This window comes from Scyliorhinus canicula, chromosome 14 (genome assembly GCF_902713615.1).
Source record: "Scyliorhinus canicula chromosome 14, sScyCan1.1, whole genome shotgun sequence".
Lineage (NCBI taxonomy): Eukaryota > Metazoa > Chordata > Chondrichthyes > Carcharhiniformes > Scyliorhinidae > Scyliorhinus > Scyliorhinus canicula.
The window spans coordinates 91,840,729-91,865,782 of NC_052159.1; the positions used below are offsets into that span (position 1 = coordinate 91,840,729).

General features: G+C 41.3%; 1 protein-coding gene across 8 annotated transcripts in view; it reads right to left on the minus strand.

The window, feature by feature from the left end:
• Window positions 1–25,054, minus strand: part of LOC119977591 (proton-coupled amino acid transporter 4-like) — a 551,265-nt gene that overhangs the window by 387,236 nt on the left and 138,975 nt on the right. The window contains exons 11-12 of one of the 8 annotated variants that reach the window (XR_005463231.1): window positions 18,624–18,922; window positions 16,212–16,644 (exon numbers count right to left, since the gene is read on the minus strand). The exons of 6 other annotated variants lie outside the window; for them this stretch is intronic. Coding sequence is in view for 1 of the 2 variants with exons in the window: in XM_038818711.1 (XP_038674639.1) it covers window positions 16,629–16,644 (16 nt within the window). In the remaining variant the exon portion in view is untranslated. Of the gene's footprint in view, window positions 1–16,211; window positions 16,645–18,623; window positions 18,923–25,054 lie in introns of those variants that run through there. One more of the 8 variants, XM_038818711.1, reaches the window with a different exon arrangement.

Consider the following 25,054-nt stretch of genomic DNA (forward strand, 5'->3'; position numbering starts at 1 on the left):
TACATTGTAGCCAAATTTGAAAATGCAAAGATTGTTAGTGAAGCAATTTATGAAGAATCAAAGAGTGTGCAAAGGGATATAGATAGATAAAGTAAATACAATTGGTAGATGGAGTATAATGTGGGAAAATAGGACGTCCTCCACTTTGGCAGAAAGAGAAAAAAGAGTAGAATATTATTTAAGTGGGCAGATGCTGCAGCAGAGAGAGATCTGGGTGTCCTTTCACATGAAAGTTCACATGCAGGTGTAGCAAGTATTAGGAAAGAAGATGAAATGTTGGTGTTTACTGTAAGGGGATGAAGTATAAAAGGAAGAAAGTCTTACTCAGATGTACAGGGCATTGGTGAGACCGCACTTGGAGCATGGTGTACAGTTCTGTTCGCCATCCTTAGGGCAGGATTATACTTGCATTGGAAGCAGTTCAGAGAATGTTCACTAGGCTGATTCTGGGATGAAGAATTTGTCTGATGATGAAAGGTTGAGTCGAAAAGAATGAGGTGATTTTATTGAAACATAAAAGATTCTAAGGGGGCTTGACAGAAAAGATGCTGGGAGGATGTTTCCACTCATGGAGGAATCTAGCACTGGCCACAGTTTCAAAACAAGGGATCTCCCACTTAAGATAGAGATGAGAAGGATTTTCTTAAAGGGCGATAGTCTTTGAAATTCTCTTCCACAGGGAGCAGTGGAAGTGGAGTCATTGAATAAGGCCGGATTAGACAGGATTTTGAGCAACAATGAAGTTGAATGTTATGGGGGATAGGAAAGCGAAGTTGAAGCCACAATCACATCAGGCATGATCTAATCAAATGATGGAGCAGATAATTGATGGGCCAAATGGGCTACTTTTGCTCCTATTTCTCACAGAATCAGAATCCCTACAATACAGGAAGCCATTTGGCTCATTGAGTCTGCACTAAACCTCTGAAAGAGCGCCATACCTAGGCGCAATCCTCCACCCCATCCCCGTAACTCCACCTAGGGGCCAATTTGGCATCGCCAATCCACCTAACCTGCACATCTTTGGACTGTGGGGGGAACCCCACACAGACAAGGGAAGAATGTGCAGACTCCATAGTCACCCAAGATCGGAATCAAACCCAGGTCCCTGGCACTGTGATGCAGCAGTGCTAACCACTGTGTCACCGTGCCACCCATGATCCTCTTGATATTGTGTTCCACTGACTGAAAAGACCGACTAGACGTAGCGTCGCAGTAGTGCACAGTCAGGTACAAGTGACTCTGGGAGTCCACAACATTGCCTGCAGACCCTATAAATTCTCATAGATTCAGGTCAAACGTGGGCAAGGAAATCTCCTACTGATCACTACCTACCACCTTTTGTCAACTCGGTAGTCCTCCATGTTGAACATCATATGGAAGTAGAAAAGGCGCAGAATGGTCTCTGGGTAGGGGATTTCAATACCCATCAAGTGCTCTTTAGCACCATGATTGACCAAGTCTTAAAGACATACATGCAAGTCTGGACCTGCGCCAGAAAGTGAAAAGCCAACATAAGAGGAAAACCTAACCTATATAGAAACATAGGAAAAAGGAGTGGGAGTCAGCCATTCAGGTAATCAAGCCTGCTCTAATACTCAAAACAGATCTGGGTTGATCATCTATCTCTTATGTCATTTTCCCCACTATACCCCTATCCCTTGATGGCATTGACATCTAGAAATCTATCAATTTCTTGAACATGCTCAATGATTGATCCTCTACAAACCTCTGGATAAAGAATTTCAAAGATACACCAACTTATGTGTAAAGACATTCCTCATCTCAGTCTTAAATGGCCTGTCTCTAATTCTGAGATTATGCCCTGGTGGTTCTGGGTTCACCAGCCAGGGAAACATCCTATTGTTACGGACAAGGGAGAGGCAAACCTGAACTTCTTAATTTTCTCGCTGTGTCCGTACGCTGATATGTTTGGATTTTTTTTAATAGGCTGTAGCAGGCTTCCCCGAAACCCAGTTTGTGATGCCAATTTTAAAGTGATTGGCAGCAAAGGCTCTTTAAATCAGGAGCGTTACTTATTCATATATTCAAACATTCAAACCCAGGGTAATAGTAGCAGCTTCATACTCACAAGCACACAGTAAGAAGATAGGAAAGAGACATTTTTGCAACTATGAATAACTTAAAGAGAAATAACAACAGATTTAGATCAGTTCACATTACTGCTCGAGTCCAGAAAGTCAAGTGTCCAGTGAGGGGTCCTTCACAAAGGAGTTACATTTCAGATGGGTTCAGCCAGCTTAAACTGGAATTGCAGAATTCATTTAAAGTTTACAGTGATGCAGTGAGGTGAGTTTGGTATAAAGAGTCTTGGTCTGTTTAGCAGGCAATGGCAGGAATCTTCCAGAGAAACGGGCATCAAGGAGGATTGGACGTGACACAGGCTGTTGGTCAGCCTGGAGTTCTTTGCAGGGTGGAGGTTAAACAGCATACTGAGTTGCTAGAATGTAATATTAAAGCTTTCCAAAGGCTAAAAGCTTAGGGATCATGTGATGCTGCTGATTAATGAGTCAGTTGCAGGCTAGCTTCTATGCCACTGGTCAAAATCCATTGTTCACCTTAGGAGATAGAAGGTGGCGATCAGTGCATCTGAAGGTATAATCAATGGTTCTCTCTTGCCAAAGTAAATGAATTAATAGCACACATTGAAGTAAATAAATATTATCTGATAGCAGTACAGAGTGTGGCTGCAGGACGACAAGGATTAGATCCTAAATATTAACGGGTTCATGACGTTCAAGAAGAATCGGAAGTTAGGTGATGGTGGTGCACTAGCACTGTTAATCAAGACGGCATTGGTTCAATAGTTAGAGATGACGTTGGTTCAGGAGATCAGGATGTAGAATCAGTTTGGCTGGTGATGAGGAACAGTAAGTGAAACGAGTTACTAGTGGGAGTAGTCTACAGACCCCAGAACAGTAACCACAATGTAAGACAAAGTATACAAGATGAAATTTTGGGTACTTCTGATAAAAGGATGCTAACAATGATAGGTGATTTCAATCTATACATAAACTGGAAAAATCACATTTGCAGTAGTAACCTGCATGAGGAGTTCGAAGAATGCATTTGAGATAGTTTGGTACAGCAGCACATTCTGGAACCAGTCAGAGCAGGTTATATTAGAATTTGTCTTGTGTAATGTGACAGCATTAATTAATAGCCTCAGAGTAATAGCACCCCTTAGTAGCAATGACCACATGATTGAAATTTACATCCAAAACATGGGAAAAAGTGTGGGTCTAAAATTAGTATTTTAAGCTTATATGGGCATAGAAGCTGACCTAGCTGAAGTGAACTGAGATACTATACTAGAGGATAGGTCAAGAGAGAAGCAGTGGCAGATATTTAAGTGGATATTTCCAAATATTCATAATAATAATATTTCCACTATAAAGAACAATTCTAAGGGGGGGGGGAGAGAGAAGAGGCACCAACTATTTGGGGTTACTCAAGTAATTAAGGAAAGCATCAAGAAAAATTCAGATCACGGCACAATAATGAGGAGAAGCACAGATGATTGGTCAGAATATAAAGAACGACAGAGAATGACTGGAAGGTTAATCAGGAGAAAGAAATTACAGCAGTTTCTCCAGGTATTTAAAAAGGAAAAAAACAAAGTGAGTGTTGTTCCTCTAGGGAGTGACAGTAGAGAGACAGTTAATAGTAGATAATACAGAATGGTAGATGAAATGAACAAACATTTTACTTGTGTTGACTATTAAAGATGCAAAAAAACATTCCAGTAAATCAGGAGGTGGAAGAGGTGGAAATTCTAGAAAGGTTCCATCAAATTGGAAAATAGAATATATCAATGAGGGAGTGACACATAAAACAGGAAACTACAGAAATCTGTAATGGGGAAGTTGTTAGAATCAATCATTAAGAAGGTTTTAGCTGGGCACTTAGAAAAACACAAAGTAATCGGGAAGAGACACCATGGTTTTGTGAAAAGGATAACATTTAACCAATTTATTGGAGCTCTTTTAAGCGGTAACAGGTGCTGTGAATAATGGAGAGCCTGTAGATGCACTGTACTTAGATTTCCAGAGCACGAAGAGTGTACCTAAACTGCATAGACAGCAGTGATTCCAGAAGACAGCACGACTGCCACCAGTGTCTAAGAGGGCAATTAGGAATTTTCAACAAATGATGGCCTTGCGAAGGGGAAGTTCACATCCCAAGGACAATTTTTTTTCAAAATCAACTCTTTTGTTCTTTTCCTGATAATCCATTCAATATTCCTCCTTTTCTCAATTGAAACCACAGAAGTCCACAATTATATGATGGTCTGCAGTCAGTATCAGGTACCACCCAACAGGTGCTCAACAAATGGCTTTGCCAGAAAACTAAACAGAGAGTGAACTCTCAATTACTAAAAGAGCCAGCTTTCATGCACCAAATGCGTTTTTTTCATCCTTGACTTTCTTTAAATTTCAAAAATTTTAAAAGAACAAAATAGAAAATGGGAGAAGTAGCAATAGCAAGTTTCTAGAGGAAAAACATTGTCGGAGTGAAAGCAGAAGGGAACAAGCAGGCAACCAAAGGATCAAATTACACCTGGTCCAGATCATGCAAATTATGTTGTGCTAAGGAAATATAATTCAGAAACTTCGCTGGCAGTTTATTTGAAGTAGATTCTCTACATAGTTCAGATAGTCTATTGTCTTCGAGTGGCAGCTATTCAGTTTGAACTAATCAATTTTACTGTTACTAATATGCATGTAGAATTTTACACGTTTATTGAAATTAGACAAGATGACAAGTCTTTCAAAAACTGATTTTTATTGATCATGAATATTTCAAAAGCATAAGTCACATGAATGAAACCCAAAAGAAATAAATGTGTATTTGACACTTTTCAGCTTCATTGTAAAATTCAAGTCCCAACAATTGGTGCTTAACACGTAGAAGGATCTATCAAAAATGCGAACTTCACATTATCATGTGTAATTCTCTTTAAACCATTAGTTTTGAAAACAAAAATTAGTTTCCAATGTCCAGTAACTCTACAAATTGCTCCCTAACAGATTCAGATCAAGGGACTGAGTCATAAGCATTTCATAATTCCCAAATTGCAGTCACGCATAATTAGTTCTTTCATTGCCAAAGTAGATGCTAACCTTCAGAGGAGTGCAAAGGACAAACAAAACATCAAAACTATTATTGCTCAACAAGGAGAAGCAGTTAAAATTTATTTTTAAAATTATAGAATAAACTCAATCTCACTTTTAACACTGGAAATATGTCTAGGTTTTGGGAGCAATATGTCTAAACTAAATTAATTTCATTAATAAAAACAGAAAAAACTGCAGCCCACAAGGCTGCACACAGCCATATTCCCACAACAACCAATTAAAATGGAATAGGCTAAAAAAAAATTGCATTCAATCTCTTGAAAACACAGAGTCTCCACTGAATTCAGCAATCTCAGTTCTTACAAATTAAACTAATCATATGGGAGCTCTTATCTTTTGATCAATATTCCGGCAATGGTACCGGACAGAGTTAAGAATGTTTATCCAGACTTCTTAAATTAACTATTCTACAAATAGCATTGTCACTATCCAACCCAATGGATTATGGTAGGGAGCCCTCTGGGGATGAGGTATGGACAGTATTCAAGCAAAATTCTGAAAAACTGCTCAAAGGGCAGCACGGTAGTGCAGTGGTTAGCACTGTTGCCTATGGCTTGGATCCGGGTCCTGGGTCACTGTCTGCGGAATCTGCACGCTCTCCCCATGTCTGCGTGGGTTTCCTCCGGGTGCTCCGGTTTCCTCCCACAGTCCAAAGATGTGCAGGTTAGGTGGATTAGCCATGCTAAATTGTCCTTAGTGACCAAAAAGGTTGGGTGGGGTTACTGGGTTACGGGGATAGGTTGGAGGTATGGGCTTAAGAGGGGTGCTCTTTCCAAGGACTGGTGCAGACTCGATGGGCTGAATGGCCTCCTTCTGCACTGTAAATTCTATTCTATTAGTGTCTGTAGCATGAACCTTGAAGAAAGGAAAACTCATCAGATTGCACAGTTGAAGCTCTTCATCACCACAACCTCTCTCAATTCCTCCACTTTGTATTGACAGACCATTTGTCTGGTATATTTGTTGCATGAGGAGCAATTTCCTTTAAGAAAGATGATTGAAGTCATCATCTTTGGCTCTGCCACAAAATCCACAAACATGCCCAACTAATTGTATTCCCCCCTCCTCGGCCTTTGCCTCAGGCTGAACCAGATTGTTCATGATGCTGGCAGCCTACTCAACCCCAAGCCAAGATTTCAATCTCACAAATTGCTTTCACCCCTTCCTTTGCCTGTTTCTTATCCTGTTTTAAAGTGTTCATTATTGTGTTTAATTTCTGAAATGGACATGCCGATCGCCATCTCTGTAACATCTTTCAATCCTACGACACTGCAATTCCCCTCTCTGATTAATGTTTCCTTCAATTTATTTTGTACTGGGGGGCTAAAATCTCCTCAGCACTGCTTTTGGTGCAATGGCAAATTTCATTTTAAATATCACAAAGGGCCCTGCTTATTTCAATGCAGAGTACATTCAAGATTTCTAGAGGGCCGCACCTGGGTTCAACTTGACAAAACATTGCTCTCCTGTGTGAGATGGGGATACATTTTGCTCCCCAAATGCAAGCCTTTCTAATTCTCCATTCACTGGTTGCATTGTCCCTGTCCTTGCACAACCATTTCACCACTCCCCACACCTCCCACACCTTTTTTTTAAATAAATTTAGATTACCCAATTATTTTTTCTATTAAGGGGCAATTTAGCGTGGCCAATCCACCTACTCTGCACATTTTTGGGTTGTGGGGGCGAAACCCACGCAGACACGGGGAGAATGTGCAAACTCCACACGGACAGTGACCCAGAGCCGGGATCGAACCTGGGACCTCAGCGCCGTGAGGCGGTTGTGCTAACCACTAGGCCACCACCTCCCACACCTGAATTTAGCTTTAATTTTTAAAAAAAGTGCTGGGAAAACATGGACCTGTGGGCCTTTTTAGACCATTCAGCTCCAGGTTGAGTTCTGGAGCACTCTTCTGAACGTGAAGGCTGGACACCAGACTTCAGGGTTAGCAACCGGACAGATCATATTTTGATCTGGCTCAACCCCTCGGAGTTTTCCCCAGAGTATCCTGCTACAATCTGGAGTGCACTCACCTTCTGAAGCTCGGTCTCTCCCAAGACCACGAGACGGTGTTCATCTCCACATTCGAGATTGCTGATTCTCCATTCACAGCTGCTCTTTTTCTGCTCCCTACAACCGCGTATATGGTTGCCATTGAGACTTAATGGATCCACACACCCTCCCCACTCCAGGCAGCTCACAGGACCAACTGTAACGTGTTTTGCTTTCATGGAGTGCTGACCCTTGTTTTGCTATTGACATTCTGCCTTATTAAGGAGGCAGCAGATGGTAAATGCCAAGCTGTTCAAATCCCATAAGGGAAACTTGAAACAGCTGCCCTCACATTTGTACAGTACAAGGAGAGGTTGTGAAATCCAGAAATGATGTCCAACGACTTGAGAATTTTATAGCAAAATAAGTGTTTAAGAGATGTGGGGGAAAAAAAACGCAATTAAAGAACTGCATTCAAGATAAGGCAATGGTTCTACACCGTGTCAATACTTTAAACAGTTCTAAAATAATCTTTATTTAACTACTTTCAGAGCTACTCTTCTCCAATCTGTTAAGGAACATCTTTTTGGTTTAAAGATTTCTAAAAATCCAGTAACTTTTACCACACAGTGCCTTTACTTCTGTTAGGGTTGTTTCTGAGGTTAATCAGCAGTGTGCTTTTCAAATCTGACTTTGTTCACACTGTTTGCTGGGGGTTAACCAACAACTCCTGAAGTTAGCCGAGATCTAAAACAGCTACCTTCATAGATTTCAGTATCCCCTTAAATCAGGGGTGGGCAAACTTTTCCGTGCAAGGGCCACATTCAGAAATTCACAATTTTAAAGGGCCGCATAGTATATTAAGTAAAATAATTACTTCACCCGGTTATGATTCTGGGCGCCTCATATAGAACATAGAACAGTACAGCACAGAACAGGCCCTTCGGCCCTCGATGTTGTGCCGAGCAATGATCACCCTACTCAAGTCAACGTATCCACCCTATACCAGTAAGTAACCCAACAGCCCCCCCCCCCCCATTAACCTTAAAAAAAAAATTATTTTTCTTTTAAATTAAAAAAAAAAAAAAAAATTTTTTAATGACTTGGTGGTCCGCATAAAGACCATGCGGCCCGCGGGCCGTAATTTGCCCACCCCTGCCTTAAATACTCTTGTTCCTTTTTGATCCCTTCATGACATGGTAGCACAGTAGTTAGCACTGGCAGTTCACAGCACCAGGGTCCCATATTCGATTCCCAGCTTGGGTCACTGTCTGTGCGGAGTCTGCACGTTCTCCCAGTGCCTGCGTGAGTTTCCTCCGGGTGCTCCACTTTCCTCCCACAAGTCCCGAAAGAAGTGCTGTTAGGTAATTTGAACATTCTGAATTCTCCATCCGTGTACCCGAACAGGCGCCGTAGTGTGGTGACTAGAGGCTTTTCACAGTAACTTGCAGTGTTAATGTAAGCCTACTTGCGACAATGAATATTATTATTACTACCCAATTTCTATAGAAAGAATCCAGAATTGATTAACATCTGTTTGCATTAGATTTTAGAAATTAAAACAAAAATAAGCTCACTTTATTCATATCTTACCTATGACATTTATCTTTCATCTTGATGTGGAGATGAGCACAGTAAGAAGTCTTACAACAGCAGGTTAAAGTCCAACAGGTTTGTTTCGAATCACTAGCTTTCGGAGCACTGCTTATTCCTCAGGTGGATAAGGATTCACCTGAGGAAGGAGCAGTGCCCCGAAAGCTAGTGATTTGAAACAAACCTGTTGGACATTAACCTGGTGTTGTAAGACTTCTTTCATCTTGTATACGTTAGCCTTTGAATCACACCCATTTAAACCTTTTCGTGGTCTGTATTCATACCTACTAAAATGCTGTAGGTAAACATCTATTTGAGGTCTTGCTGAGCTCATTAGCGCATCAAACTCACAGTTTAAATTCATACAGCCACTCATCTTCTACTTTAATTACCACTCACACCGGCTTAAAAACATGAACAAAACCAATGGAAAATATTACAATTTCTTGGATCACCCCCGACAGATTTTCTTGACCGTCTTCAACACTACGGTGTTCTGTCAATGACATCTTTGTCAATCTCTCCTGAGCGTCCACCTATCTCTGACCTTCAATTCTGGGTCACCTTCTCCACATATAAATCCAACACATTTCTACCACTCTTCAGCTCTGTAGTAGTAATTTGGACCGCTGAGTGTTTTAAAACTTTTCTGCTTTTATTTAAACACATATTATTGTGGGTAAGGGAGAATTCTTTAGATATTTACAATAGCTGGGAGATGAATGAGGACAACAGTAGAAACCCAGGCATCGCTTTTGAAGAATTCAGCACACATCCCAGCCAAAGTCAAACCGTCAATCCACCAATATGAATTTTTGAGCTTGAACATAGAGAAATACAGCACAGAACAGGCCCTTCGGCCCATGATGTTGTGCCGAACTTTTGTCATAGGTTAATCATAGAATTTTGGAAACTAAGGGCAATTTATCATGGCCAATCCACCCAACTTGCACATCTTTGGACGTGGGAGGAAACCCGAGCACCCGGAGGAAACCCACGCACACACGGGGAGGATGTGCAGACTCCACACAGACAGTGACCCAAGTCGGAATCAAACCTGAGACCCTGGAGCTGTGAAGCAATTGTGTTATCCACAATGCTACCGTGCTGCCCTTAAGAACAAATTAATCTACACTCCATTATTCTACCATAATCCATGTACCTATCCAATAGCCGCTTGAAGGTCCCTAATGTTTCCAAGGCAGGAACAAGGTGAATCTGTTGACAATTTCTTAAAGAGATTGAGAAAAGTAGACAGCAAGTGTAAATTCAACAAATCAGAAGCACTCCTTAGGGACAAAAAGATTTCAAAAGACAAGGTCACAATATTGCAGATGGTAGATACTGCCAAAATCCATAAAGCCACAAGTAGACAGACAAAAATGTTGACTACCCAGATGGCTAGCCTTCAGATAAGTCAAGAAAAATGGAGCAGAGTTGATGCCATGAAACAGCAATGAAAGAATGCACAGAGGCAGAGAGAAGGATGTGCAAAAGCTGTGGCCGGACACGAGTTCAGAAAGAAGGAAATGTTTGCAGATGGATGAACCCGCAGAGCTTGTGGAAAGCTCAATTAGTGCGAAAGGATGCGTAGAACAAATGAATTATTAGAGACCGAGGAACAGGGCAAATGAGAAGTAAAATAAAGTAAAACATCCATCCTCCGGAAGATGACAATGAGTTTGAAGACACAAGTAATATAGGAACTACACACTTGCATAAAATAACTGGCTCTGACAGTTTTCAGAGAAACAAAATTCCAACAAACATTCAGACCAGGAAAAGGACAAGAAATAATCCCATAACCATAAATTTGAAGCATGGTCGCACAGTGGTTAGCACTGTTGCTTCACAGCGGCAGATTTCCAAGTTCGATTCCCGGCTGGGGTCACTGTGCAGAGCCTGCACGTTCTCCCAGTGTATCCGTGGGTTTCCTCCGGGTGCTCCAGTTTCCTCCCACAAGTCCCCAAAGACGCGCTGTTAGGTAATCTGGACATTCTGAATTCTCTCTCGGTGTACCCGAACAGGCGCCAGAATGTGGCGATTGGGGGCTTTTCACAGTAACTTCATTGCAGTGTTAATGTAAGCCTACTTGTGACAATAAAGATTATTATAGAATACCAGAGCACAAAGTAACATTATCCCACTCAGACTGCAAAAGATCTTTCCTGAACATTTTTGGGTGGTTACACTGCTGTTAAGCAGTTTGGGAAGAAGTTCGACATTAAAAGCAATATGTTGATGTTCACTCAACTGAGTTTGATTTATCAAATATACATACATTCCTGAAATTTAAGATGACAGCTTAATTTAATCATCCAATTTAAAGTTGTATTTTATAAATTGCCAATTTAATCTGCCTTGTCTTGACCTTGCAAAATACGATAAATGGATCTAACCTAAACTGCCGTTCTTAGAAACTAAGTAAACACCATCGCTCAAGTTGATACCATTGAAATGACAGAATTATCTCCTATGAGAAGCAGCTCACTGTAATTAGTACTCAATTATTACGATCCCAGACCAGACTCCAACAGTGGCTAATATACTGGGTCGAAACCCCATATTTTATGTTACTTTCGTAAGACTGTGAGGAAAGGATACTTCACCCAAGGAGTGCTTGCATGAAGAAATAGAGATATAGTATTTTAAAGTGAAACTTTAGTACAAACACCGTTTTAAAACCTTTATCAAACCCGAAAACAGCTTACAATTACCCCTTGAACAATACTACTCAACACAGTGAATGCTTGCTATCTTTATTCCCACTTAAACAAGAAAATAGAGCATTTCAGCTCTCAATTCACCCTAAATGCCAATGGCACAGAAGAATTCTTGCTTTCCAGAGTTATTTATTGATCTCTAGACATTGATGTACAGAACTGACTCCGGTCCAAACCCCTGCAGAAAATATGGCTGGATTTCTTCAAAGGCTGTTTCAACTGGCTTATTTCAACTCCCCCTTGTCCTCAAACGAAGTGCTCACTGCTTTAAATACAGCTAATCTCTTTAACTAATCTACAGGGAGAACAAACTATGTTACTTGATCTCAGTTTCAGGCAGAATCAGAACTGAACTGAAAATACTTTCTCAAAATGCCTGATGCCTTAACTCCACCAGGCAATGACATAATCTCACCAAGATGAAAACTAATTAACTCCCCAGGGATTCTCCTTAATCATAACAAGATTGCATTAGCCGAAGCTGCTACAACAGTTGATTGCACCTCCGGCTCCTAACAGCTTTGCTCTTTTTCAAACCAAAATCCTTTTAAAAACATGACTGCAGCAGTCAAACACATTCCAACACAAGCTTTAACCCTTACTTCGTCAAATAATTATATTTCATCATATAATATAAATCTATTCATGAAATTAACTGCTTGAAGCTTGCATATATAATTGCAAGTACTTGTGAAATGTAATTATTCAAAACTCTAATCTTTTGAATACATTAATTATTGCAGAAACAGAAATATATTCCGTTGTCAATATACATCATGAATGGCTGGTTATTTAGAAACAAAGATGAATTGAAAAAGTCATCCACTAATTATACTCTGTTGCTAGTATGGATTATGCGGTGAGTAATTCCATCTGCAATTTCAACTTGTAAAGCATCTTTCAGCTCCAACACAACTGCGAAAACGGCTCAGTCTTCCGATTACTTTCTGCACATATTGTATCACAAAGATAGGGACAAGAGCCAAATACATTTTTGGATGCACAGTATCAGGCTCAAGGTTCGGCACAAATGCTGTCCCTCCTCAGCACTTGTACTAGACATGCACTATTATCAGTTAAAATTCGCTGTGTCTCTCTCTCCTCCCAGTTGTTCCACACTGCATCTACTAAAGGAGAAGGCAATCTTACCATAACCAATAATACATGCAACCCATTTACTCTCTTTCAGGTGGAAACGCACAATCACATGGTTGCATGCAACAATCATTCATACCAAATAACACAGTAACCTGGAACCACGTCATACAAAACAAAATTGCATTTGTCTCAATGTTTATTGGTTTGTCAGATTTGTATGTATTTTATAAAGAATTGCTGTAGAACAATCATAAAATAACCATTTTTGGGCATGAGCTCGCAATTTGTGACCTGGCTGAGCCAACTGCTATGGAGGTTGACAAGCTTTGGTGCTGCCTTCTCATTTACCTGATTGCAGAGCTGGTCTCAGAGTGCTGCTGGTTGCCCAATTGTGGACTGAGCAGCGAGTGCTCCTTTCGTATATAGGAGGAAACCCGGAGGAAACCCACGCAGACATGGGGAAAACGTGCAGGCTCCGCACATACAGTGCCCCAGCGGGGAATCGAACCTGGGACCCTGGCACTGTGAAGCCACAGTGCTAATCGCTATGCTACCGTGCTGCTCCATTCTCCTCGTGTTTGCGTGGGATTCGCCCCCGCAACCCAAAGATGTGCAGGGTAGGTGGATTGGCCATGCTAAATTGCCCCTTAATTGGAAAAAAAATGAATTGGGTACACTAAATTTTTTTTAAAAGGAAAGGATAAGTCTGTAAGAGAAATAGTTTCAAGTTATTTCCAGGAAGTTAATTTGAAGTAGGTTCTTGGTCGTAATTGCTTCATAGCAGCCCACACTGAACAATGCAGATAAGTCTTAACAAAATAAAATGATCCAGGTTCACACCTACACACTCACTTGGGAGGATTAGTAGGTGTAATGTGGGGAAGGGGAAGGTTGTACACACACATGAATTGAATCCACATTGTCAGTCACTTCAGCAGAGGAAGAGGTATGGAGAAATTTAATGGTAGAAGAAAATATTAGTTGAAACCAACCACTGAATATTATCGGTTGTGTTTCCACAAACATTTTAGCCGGTCTCAAATTGCACAATGCTGATGACATGCGACACACATTTACTATAATTTAGGCAATTACTTAATTAATGCTTTAAACTCAATGCTTATATGCACTCTGGATGAGGGGACATAACTAAATTGCACTTTGAATTACCGGAAGCATCCTGTAATGAGCATAAACAATATCTGTACACAGTCGAACAGTGTTCAGAAACTTGCTACTTAAAAATGTTTAATAACTATTCCAATCTAAATTATTGAGCTATCAAATTATGGATTAAAAGGCTTCAGCAGATTCTGATTTGTAACAGCCGAAGATCATATAAACATCCTCGGGGTTTATGGAGAGATTTGCCAACCCACAATCTGACCAACTATCATACTCTACAAGTCTACAGGATAGCTGGTCTGGATTTGCATCTTATTAAGGGAGCGTGCATATTAATGTTTTAAAAATAAAAATTTATTTAATGGAATATCCATTTCTTATGCAAATTTCAGCATAAACAAAATGGAATTACCTTCTATCATGATGCCAAGCAAGGAAACTCAGCGGTATACAAATGTGGTTAGGCAGATTAGACTACAATATCAATACCTTTTTTCATTGTTTCATCCAACGTATAAACACAAATTCATTTAACGCATCTGAAATGGTGTTCATTTATAAGAGTATATAACTTTTACACTGCGCCATTTGAGGAAGTGGGCAACATCAATTACACATTGATTCTTTTCAAGATGCTTTAATTATTTTCCAGAAACAAAGGTGCCAAAAAGGGAAAGCATCTTGGGCTTAACACATCAGGCTGAGTCTATGAACTCTGCTCACATACCATTTGTAGGATTAAACTCTATGCACTGGGAAAGCCATAGCACTTATGTTACCTATATGAAAATAAAGATTTTGTGCTGTTGAATGTTTGATTATTTGCCATTATCTCGTACAAATCTCAGATTCTCTGTACAAGACAATGTACATGAATGCCTTCAATTAGTCAAAATCTGATAAAATATCACATATAAAAGCGCAGGCCAAAAGATTATTCCAGTCCACTGGGTCAATCCCAAAGTCCTCTTAAACGGTGGGGCAAAATAATAAAAACAATAATGCACCCACTGTTTTACAAAACTATGCCTATAAATTATCTGGTTATTGGCCATCATAACAGTGAAATTCTATTTACACAGCATACTAACTGCAACGTATATTTGTGCCTTTCCTTCTTACCTACTGGATCCTTGCCAATAGTGTGCAGTTGCAAGTGGTGTACTGGTGGTCGAGCACTCACCTTCCCTGCAGCCAAAGGATGACAGCAAATGTAAACATTTGCAAGCAGCTGCACTTCTACCCTTGGAAGAACAGAGAATCATCACCTTCCAGGGCCAGTGGCAGAGGTACTGCCTTGTTTACAGTGTAGCCAGCACTCCAGGCCCATCAGTGATAGCAACAATGTATTTGGAAGGGTATCTAAACCAAAACGTTTCTTACACATCTCCAGGAAGTTGAGTTTAAGACTAATCTGGAAAGCATTTTGGGCATGTAGGGTAGTGCTCTTTTGACATTATGTTTAGTTGAGCAGAATTAGCTTACATTCAACTACAGTTAGTGTACAGCTTTCCACATTTTTGTGAAATAAATATATATTTTATATATATGTACATCTGAGATTAATTCACCTAATAGAACACACGATTCAACAAATAATAAACATAACGAATGAAAATGATCCCACAGACCACAGTTAACAAAATATAACTTATTTCACATCAGCGGCATGTTGAGGAAACTGGTGTGCAAAAACATTACTAAAGAGATGGATATCAATAGGCATTTTATTCTTTTATGGGATGTAAGCACCACTGGCAAGGCCAGCCATTTGTTGCCCATCCCTAATGCTGTTCAGAAAGTGGCAGTGAGCCACGTTCTTGAACTGTCCTTGTTCATCTGCTATAGGTACACTCAGAGGTTCCAGGGTTTTGATCTCAAGACAGTGAAGGAATGTCAATATAGTTCCAAGTCAGGATTTATGGCTTGGAGGGGGACTTGCATGCACTCGAAATGCCAATCACATGCAGTTACCAGGCAACTAATGCTTCAGTAAAATGCAAAAAACTAGTTAAAAATAGGAAGGAATATAGAAGGCTGAACAAAGAACTTCCATGTCTTATGCATAATGGGTACTAAATAATAATAATAATCTTTTGTCACATGTATATCTTACATTAACACTGCAATGAAGTTACTGTGAAAAGCCCCTAGTCACCACATTCCGGTGTCTCTGTACTTCTGGGTACACAGAGGGAGAATTCAGAATATCCAAATTACCTAACAACATGTCTTACAGGACTTGTGGGAGGAAACCGGAGCACCCGGAATAAACGCACGCAGATTCAGGGAGAATGTGCAGACTCCACACAGACAGTGACCAAAGCCGAGAATCGATCCTGGGCCCCTGGCACTGTGAAGCAACAACGCTAACCACTGTGCTATTGTGCCACCCACAGGTGGAAGCTGGTGCAAATCACACTTGAAGGAAGGGGATAAAATACAATCTCTTCAGAAAGAAAGAAAAAGTGACCAAAGCTTTCTATTACGAGTGACAAAGAAAGCACACCTATGGAAATGTCAGATTATGCATTGTTACTTTAATATATAGATATAATACACAATTAAGTGCAAGTTCACTTTATATCGCTACCCATAATATTGTGCAACAGATAAAAGCAGTATTTGTTTCTACCTTTACCTACATTCATGAAATTTGATCAACAAATATTTGTGAAAATGTCTTATTCAGCAGTCCTTAAAAAAATGTTCCCAATATGCTGGAAATCCAAAGGGAATATCCACACATTCATCTATGTCCCAATCCATCGCTGAGACCTCAGAAGAAGGTATTATCATCTTGCCTGAGGAGTGAGCAGCAGATGAAGAAGAGGGACTGTATACCATTAGCATCAATATCCAAGAAGCATAACGCAGCCAGGAAAACGTCATCTCAATTGCAGGATCCTCCAAAGGCCATTTCACAAAAGAATGACGTCATCCCCCACTACACCTGGAAAACATGAAGGGACACATCAGCCACATGGGTCAGGAGCTGTCCCCTCAACCCATCTTTAAGCTGCATATAACTCATTCTGCATCTACTCTGGGAGTGTTTGCTGACACTGGGTACCTGAAATAAGAAGTAATCCACTAAACTGATAAGCCTTAAATTGAGCATTAAAATGTGCACGCATATGTGGGGTGTATCATCTGTTCAACTTAGGGCTGGTGGGTGGCGATGACCATGACCACAGGAGGGAACACCTAGCAGGTTCCATCCTTAGCTTATGCCAAGTTATCCTATGACATGCAACATGGTACTGAGCAGCACGTAAAAAAAAGAGGCCAGGTTCCATTTCTACCTTGTGAGGATCTTGTTCGAATTGTGCTATAAGGGTCCGACAATTTAGCTTACTTTCCCTGAGCTAGAGAGGGGGAAAGTCAACTAATGTACCTTCTCCTGATCGCTGTCCAGTCACTCCTGCTATAGCGTATGTAAATTGAATAAGGGTCAGGTGCAGGCCGTGATGCCTCATCAACTGAATACCCTGCCAACATTTGGACTTGGACATGGAAGGGCCACTGGGGTGAGATCCCCATGGAGAGTCACTGCCCATGGAATAGAGAGGAGGAAATGAAAATGGAGTGAAATTAACGTAGAGCAGCATGCCACAAAGCCAGTTGTAACTCTTATTTTCACTAGATCATAAGAAATAGCAACAGGAGACTTGGCCCTACAAACCTCTTCCATCATTCAGTAAGATCATGGTTGATCTACTTCAATTCGATCTGCCTGTCCAATCTTCATTTCCTTTGTATTCAAAAACCCAATGATCTCTAAACTGATCAAGATAAACAACTGAGAATTCATACCCCTTTGGAGGAGAGAATTTCAAATATTCACAAACATTTTAGTGAAGAAATGTTTTCTCATCTCAGTTCTGAGTGGTTCAGTCCCTTATCCCTTATTCGGAGATCGTGAATCAGTATTCCACATCTATCTGTCAAGCTCTCAATACTTTATTTACATCAATGAGCTCATCTCTCACTCTTCTAAATTCTGGAGACTAGAGGCTGAATCTGGTCAATCTCTCCTCATAGGACATTCCCTCCTCCTCCCCCCCCCCCCCCCCGAGAGGATGGTTTAGTCAAGCTTTGTTACATTCTCTCAAAAGCAAGTAGGTAAGAATAGCAAGAATGTACACAGTGTTCGAGGTGTAGTGATTGTTGCTATGCTAGTTACACAGTCAGTCCAAAGATGAGCGGTTTGTTTATACTTTGTTTTGTGTCAGTTATTAAATTCTCAATCCATGCCATTCCATCAACTCCAATCGCATCAGCCCCAATTCTGTGTAATAAGCACTGGTTATAATCAATAACTACATCCTCTGGTTTCCCCCTTATTAATTGCAACCTTACAAAACTTTAACAGATTTAATGAGCAAAATTTCTCAAATCTGTATTTACTCTGCCCACTCTCATGATTTTTGGAGTGCTCGATTGCTATGTCCCTGATCGGCTGTAGCAAGTGTCTATCATTAATGCCAAGAGTTCTTGGTCTTTTTGAGTAGCAGAACTATGACTGCTAACTTCCATTCTACAAGAACCATTCTGAAATCTGGGTAATTCTAGAACATCAAAAGCAATGTAACAATTATCCCTCTGCCACCTCTCTTGATAGCCTAGCATGTAGGCTATCAGATGAAAGGGATTTGCTGGACTTGATTCCGATTAAGTTTCTCAGTTCCATTGCCTTTTTAGTAGGATTAGAAGTTCCTCATTTTAACGAGAACCTTGCTTCCCCAGTATTTCTGAAATTGTTTTGTCTTCTACTACAAAGACAGAAACAAAGTATCTGTTTAAAGTCGCTGCTATTTCCTCATCCCTGATTGATGAAGGCTGTATTTGACCGAAATGGGATCAAGAAGCCCTAACAAAACTGGAGTCAATGAGAATGAGGGGGAAACACACCACTAATTGGAGTCATACCAAGTGCAGAGAAAGATGGTTGTCGTTACTGGAGGTCAATCATCTCATTCCCAAGACATCTCTGCAGGTGTCATTCAGGGTAGTGTCCTCAGCTCAACCATCTTCAGCTGCTTCATGACTGATCTTCTTTCCAACATAAGGTCAGAGTGGAGATGATCGCTGATGATTGCACAATATTCAGTACCGTTCACAACCCCACAGATAATGAAGCAGTCCATGTCCATATGCAGTAAAACCTGGACAACATTCATGGTTGAGGTGATGAGCAGGTTACATTCGTGCCAGGCAATCACCATCTCCTATAAGAAAGAACGCAACCATTTCCCCTTGACATTCAGTGACATTACCATTTTTGAATCCCCAACTATTAACATCATTGGGCGACCATTGATCATAAACTGAACTGGACCATCCAAATAAATACTGTGGCTACAACGCAGGTCAGAGGCTTGGAATTCTGCAGAGTACTCACCTCCTGCCCATCATCTTCCACCTTAAACATTCACTCCCTCCACCACCAACACATAATGGCAGCAGTGTGCATAATCTACAAGATGCACTGCAGCAACTTAGAAGGGAAACTTCAGGAAAAAAAGTGCAACAAATCCCTGGGGACTGATGGCCAACAGCCAAAGGTTCTAAAGGAAATAGCTGTATAGATAATAATGTGCCATCTGTGATTTCTCAAAATTCATTGGATTTGAGAACGGCCCCAGTAGACTGGAAGTTCACGGATGTTACTCCACGTTTCAAGAGAGGGAGAGAGGAAACAGGAAACTACGGGCCAGTTAGCCTAAAATCAATTGTTGGGAAAATGATATTAAGGTAGTGTTACCAATGCACTTAGAAAAGCATGTATGATTAGAACAAGTCAACATGGTTTTACTAAAGGAAAATCCTGGTTAACAAATTTATTGGAGCTTTTTGAGGATATAACTTGGAAGATAGATTATGGGCAACCAGGAAATGTAGAATACCAATATTTCCAAAAGGCTTTCAATAAAAAGCCACACAAAAGGTCAATAGGCAAGATAAGTGTGCATGGAATTGGAGGTAATGTATTAGCCTGGACATAGGATTGGTTATTAGATGGGAGCAAAGAGTGGGCATAATTGGGACTTTTTCAAGTTGGCAGTCGTGAATAGTAAAGTACCACAAAGATTAGTGCAGCTACCTCAGCTATTTACATTCTATATTAATGACTTAGATGTAGAGACATAAAATAATGTATCAGTATTTTGCTGATGACAAAGCTAGGTGGCAAAGTAAGCTGTGTTGAAGACACAAGAGGCTGCAAAATAGACAGGTTAAGTGAGTGGGCAACTGTTAGGAAAGCAAAGGTAATTTTAAGGGATTTATATTTTATATTGGTAAACATTAGATACGAGGTACAGTTTTAGGTGTGTTTAATTTAATGTTTCTGCACCTGGAAGAGTAAAATCGATAGTTAGATTCATGTTGGACAAAGGTATTTGCATATGTGGGGATTGGTTATGTTCCAACTCTGTTTGCATTGTGCTTAGAGAGGGCCAGAGCGTGAAGAAAAAATAAAAGGCGTTAGCATGCAATTGTTGCTTAGCAACTCGGACCTTGTAAGGTAGAGAAGCTTTCAAGTTTTAGTTTTAGCTGAATTTGTTGGCAGTTGGAGACAAGACCTTGGGGGAGTGATAATCATTCAACTCAGCCAGAAGAAAGACTGGACAGGATGGGAGCTGCAAAGAGGCAGGTTTCATAGGATTTACAGTGCAGAAGGAAGCCATTTGGCCCATCGAGCCTGCACCGGCCCTTGGAAAGAGCACCCCATTTAAGACCAGAACTCCGCCCAATACACGTAACCCAGCAACCACCCAACCCCTTTGGACACTAAGGGCAATTTATCATAGCCAATCCACCTAACCTGCACATCTTCGGACTGTGGGAGGAAACCGGAGCACCCGGAGGAAACCCACGCACACACGGGGAGAACGTGCAGACTCCGCACAGACAGTGACCCAAGCCGGGAATCAAACCTGGGACCCTGGAGCTGTGAAGCGACAATGCTAACCACTGTGCTACCGTGCTTCCTAAAGTTACAGTCAGGAATTGGGACAGAAAGAGTTAAGACTGAAGTAAGTGATCAGAGAGCAAGGTATTGTTGAGAAAAATTCAAGGGAGAGTAAACAAAGCGTCCCGAGTTAAAGAGACAATTGCAGTACCCAGATTTAAGTGGGACAAAGGCCTTCAAAAGTAAAGCAAACGTATGATGTCATTTTATTCCAATCTGCGAATCGAGAGTAAAGCAATTGTGAATTGTTCGCACAACAGTCAAGACAAAGAAATCTTAAAGGAGTTAGTGTAAAATATTGGATGGGATTCGCTGTTAAAACTGGAGCAGAAGCTTTGTTTAATAGTGTCACTTGGAAAATCTGGTCTCGATTTTGAAATGCAAACCATTATTGTGAAAGGAGATTTAAAGCATGTTTTTAGGAATGGAGTTTGGAAAATCTCATGTGACAATCATCTGGGGGAATTCTAAAGAGGTGGGGGGGGGGGGGGGGGGCTGTTCAGGATCATGATGCTCTCCACAACTTCCCTCATCATTTGGCTGCGGCACACCACGTTCCTGCCATTTCCAACGAAACTTGCTTTAGGTATTTAATTAATTTAAATTAAAAATCCAATCAACAAGCTCAGTTTTTTTCATTTATTGATCTAGTTTAAGTTATAATATAACAATCTTTATGGTCACAAGTAGGCATACATTAACACTGCAATGAAGTTACTATGAAAATCCCCTCGTCGCCACATTCTGCCACCTGCGCAGGAGAATTTAGAATGTCCAAATGACCTAACAGCACGTCTTCGGTACTTGTGGGAAGAAACCGGAGGACCCGGAGGAAACCCACGCAGATATGGGGAGAACGTGCAGACTCCGCAGAGGCAGTGACCCAAGCCAGGAATCGAACCTGGGACTCTGGTGCTGTGAAGCCATAGTGTTCACCACTATGCTAACGTGCTGCCCCAAGTAACTTAATGAAATGACGCTCACCCCACCTGCCCATGTCCTGATGTCACTTTACAATCTTTTTTTCAGCTCCTGCTCTCAGACTCATAACGGCAGTGTCTTCTCTAACTTTTTTAAAATTGTTGCTGCTCAGGGTTCCAGTTTATTTGGGCTTTGAAATGTAACCAGTCTAATTGACACCTCAGACCTTCCGTAGTCATGTGGCCATACCATGATTCTGCCTCTGGAGACGGACATCTAAAGATTAGCTGAACAAAACCTCTCCCAGAAACAAACACTAATGAAGACCGCTGTCCTTGTACTTGCAACATGGTGTCGGGAGAGAATGGCAGAAAATAGATTTTTGATATCTGAAAAAGGAGATGAGAAGACAATGAGAATCCAGGAACACAGCAAGATTCAAATTCTGCAAACAGCTGCTGAAAAGAACAAAGAAAAATGATCAAAAGGCTGCAAGGGACAAAGGAAAGGCACGTGCAGTCTGCAAGTGAAATTATTCGCTGCAGAGAAAAGAAATCACAGACAAAGGCTGCAGGTAAATATGAAGTGAGTAAAAATGGCTGCAGTAAATTTTCCAATCCCATCTCCAGCCCAGTTGAAAAATGATGCATGGCAAAACTGTCAGTTTTTCCACTTACAATGGCAACACTATGAGATTGCCTGAAATAATAAGAGTAGCTACACTTTTAACACTGCAGGGGAGGGACTGCTACGAATGTAAAGCACCCTAAATCTAAGAGATGAGCAAAGAAAAAGGATACAAGATTTCAAAAACCTTGATGGCACATTTTGTACCCCTAATTAATGCTATATATGAATTCAATGTATTCAACATGAGAGCTTAGAGTGAAAACTAGACCATTGAACATGATACATCATGGCAGGAATGCAGCTAGCAGAATCATGTGAATTTGGAAGCTAAAAATTATCTGCTTAAAAGGTAGTTTGGCTCAAGGAGTGAGACACCACACAGTAAGAGCAGGTCTACTGGAAGAACAGAAACTGATGCTAAACAAAAGCGATAGATGTGTGCCAAAATGCAGAAATTGCGAAACGTCATCCAGAGCACATATATGCTATGTCTAATGAGATACATTATGCTGAAGACAATGCAGGTCAAAATAAGTGAGCAATTGCAGACAAACGGCAGGCTACAAATACTGTGGAGGAAAGCAAGCACAGGAATAGAAAGGTTGTCCAGCATGGGGAAAGCAAGTGTTTTAACTGCAGGAAACAAAATCACTTTGCAAACCAATGCTTGGCCAGAAAAAGCAAAACAAGCCTATACAAATCGTCACTGACATCAGTAGACACGCAGGATGAAGAATGATACACTATACAAGAGGTTGATTCATTCAAGTCCATAGATGACAAATGGTTAATGACTATTACCAAGTCGACCACAGACGGAATGTATCAAGTGAACAAGAAGTGTCACATAGCCACTGGAGTGCCATACAACATAATGACCTTCACACATCTGTGTGAAGTGATTCAACATAGTGATCTGAAAATGAAGTAATCAAAAACAAGCATGCGGCTATATAGATTGGAAGGCTCATGGAATCCCGACAGTGCAGGAGGCGGCTTTTCGGCCCATTGCGTCTGCACCAACACCTCTGAAAAGGCACCCTACCTAGGTCCACGCCTCAGACCTATGCCCATAACCCCACCTAATTTTTGGACACAAAGGGGAAATTTAGCATGGTGAATCCACCCAACTTGCACATCTTTGGATTGTGGGAGGAAACTGAAACACCTGGAGGAGACTCACGATGACAGGGAGAACATGCAAACTGCACAGAGACAATCACCAGAGATTGGAATTGAACCTGGGTCCCTGGTGCTGTGAGGCAGCAGTGCTAACCATTGTGCTACACACAACGGCACAAGACTCATACAGAAAGGATGAATTAGTCTGACATCTCAATGCAATGGCAAAAAGGAAGATTCTGAGGTCCAGATCATAGGCGAGTCGTAATGGCCATTCATCTCAGCTAAAGCAAGTCTAAAGCTTGGGCTGGTAACCCTGAATGTGCCAGAGAAAGGGCAACAAAGAACCGCAGGGAAAAGAAAGACAAGAGGACGGAGCGAGTGAGGAGGACAAGAAGACAGAGCGAGTGAGGAGGACAAGAGGACGGAGCGAGTGAGGAGGACAAGAGGACGGAGCGAGTGAGGAGGACAAGAGGACGGAGCGAGTGAGGAGGACGGAGAGAGTGAGGAAGGCAAGAGGACGGAGAGAGTGAGGAAGGCAAGAGGACCGCAGAGAGAGGAAGACAAGAGGACCGCAGAGAGAGGAAGACAAGAGGACCGCAGAGAGAAGAAAAGAGGACCGCAGAGAGAGGAAGACAAGAGGACCGCAGAGAGAGGAAGACAAGAGGACCGCAGAGAGAGGAAGACAAGAAGACCGCAGAGAGAGGAAGACAAGAAGACCGCAGAGGAGAGGAAGACGAGAAGACCGCAGAGAGAGGAAGACAAGAAGACCGCAGAGAGAGGAAGACAAGGGGACCGCAGAGTGAGGAAGACAAAAGACCCCAGAGAGGGACAATATTCAAGCAAACCAAAAGGTAGTTGTCAACCACATCAATGTAATGAAATGCATGGGGGGGGGGGGGGGGGGAGAGAGAGAGAGAGAGAGAGAGAGAGAGAAGGTAAATGTTCTCATCAGAGCTGAAGGGCAAGTTTCCAGCTGAGTCTATACCTTTGAAAACACATGAGAAACTGGGACACATTTTAGAGACAACTCAAGAGAAGAAAGACCCACAACTCCACAGTTGGCAAACTGAAAGCGGGAGTTGAAAGACGTAACCAACTAAACCACAGGCATACCGAACAACGAGCAAATCGGCCAGTCGGGAGAAGGGATCTCACCACCTGTACTGAGCACAGAACTATCACCCAGAGTCCCCAATAACTGACATGGAACAACAGCAGTCACCATGGGCCACAGGGACAACACTCTCCAAAGAACATTTTTAAAAAGAGGATATTTGCATCTTTTGTTCAATATAAAAGGTTTTGATATGTAATCAGCCTGATTAACATCTCAGAATTTCTGCCGTAATGTGACCATGCCACAACTCTGCCTCTGGAGGCAGACATCTAAAGATCAGTTCAATTAAATCTCTGACAGAAACACACATTAATGAAGATTGCTGTTTTTATACTTGCAACACAATTCTTTAACAGCAAAGTGCAGCTCGGTCCTTATTGCAGCAGAAGATACCCCTTTCCTACCCCAGAATATCTAACTGCACTTGGATATTCATTTCATGCCCCACTCTAAAGTCTTGAACACATAATCCAGACCAACATTCCTATTTAATGTTGCATTGTTGGAGGTGCCGTCATTCAAACTCGATGTCAAACCAATGCTTTGTCTGCCATCTCAAGTAAATGCAAGAGATTAACAGCACAACTCAAAGAT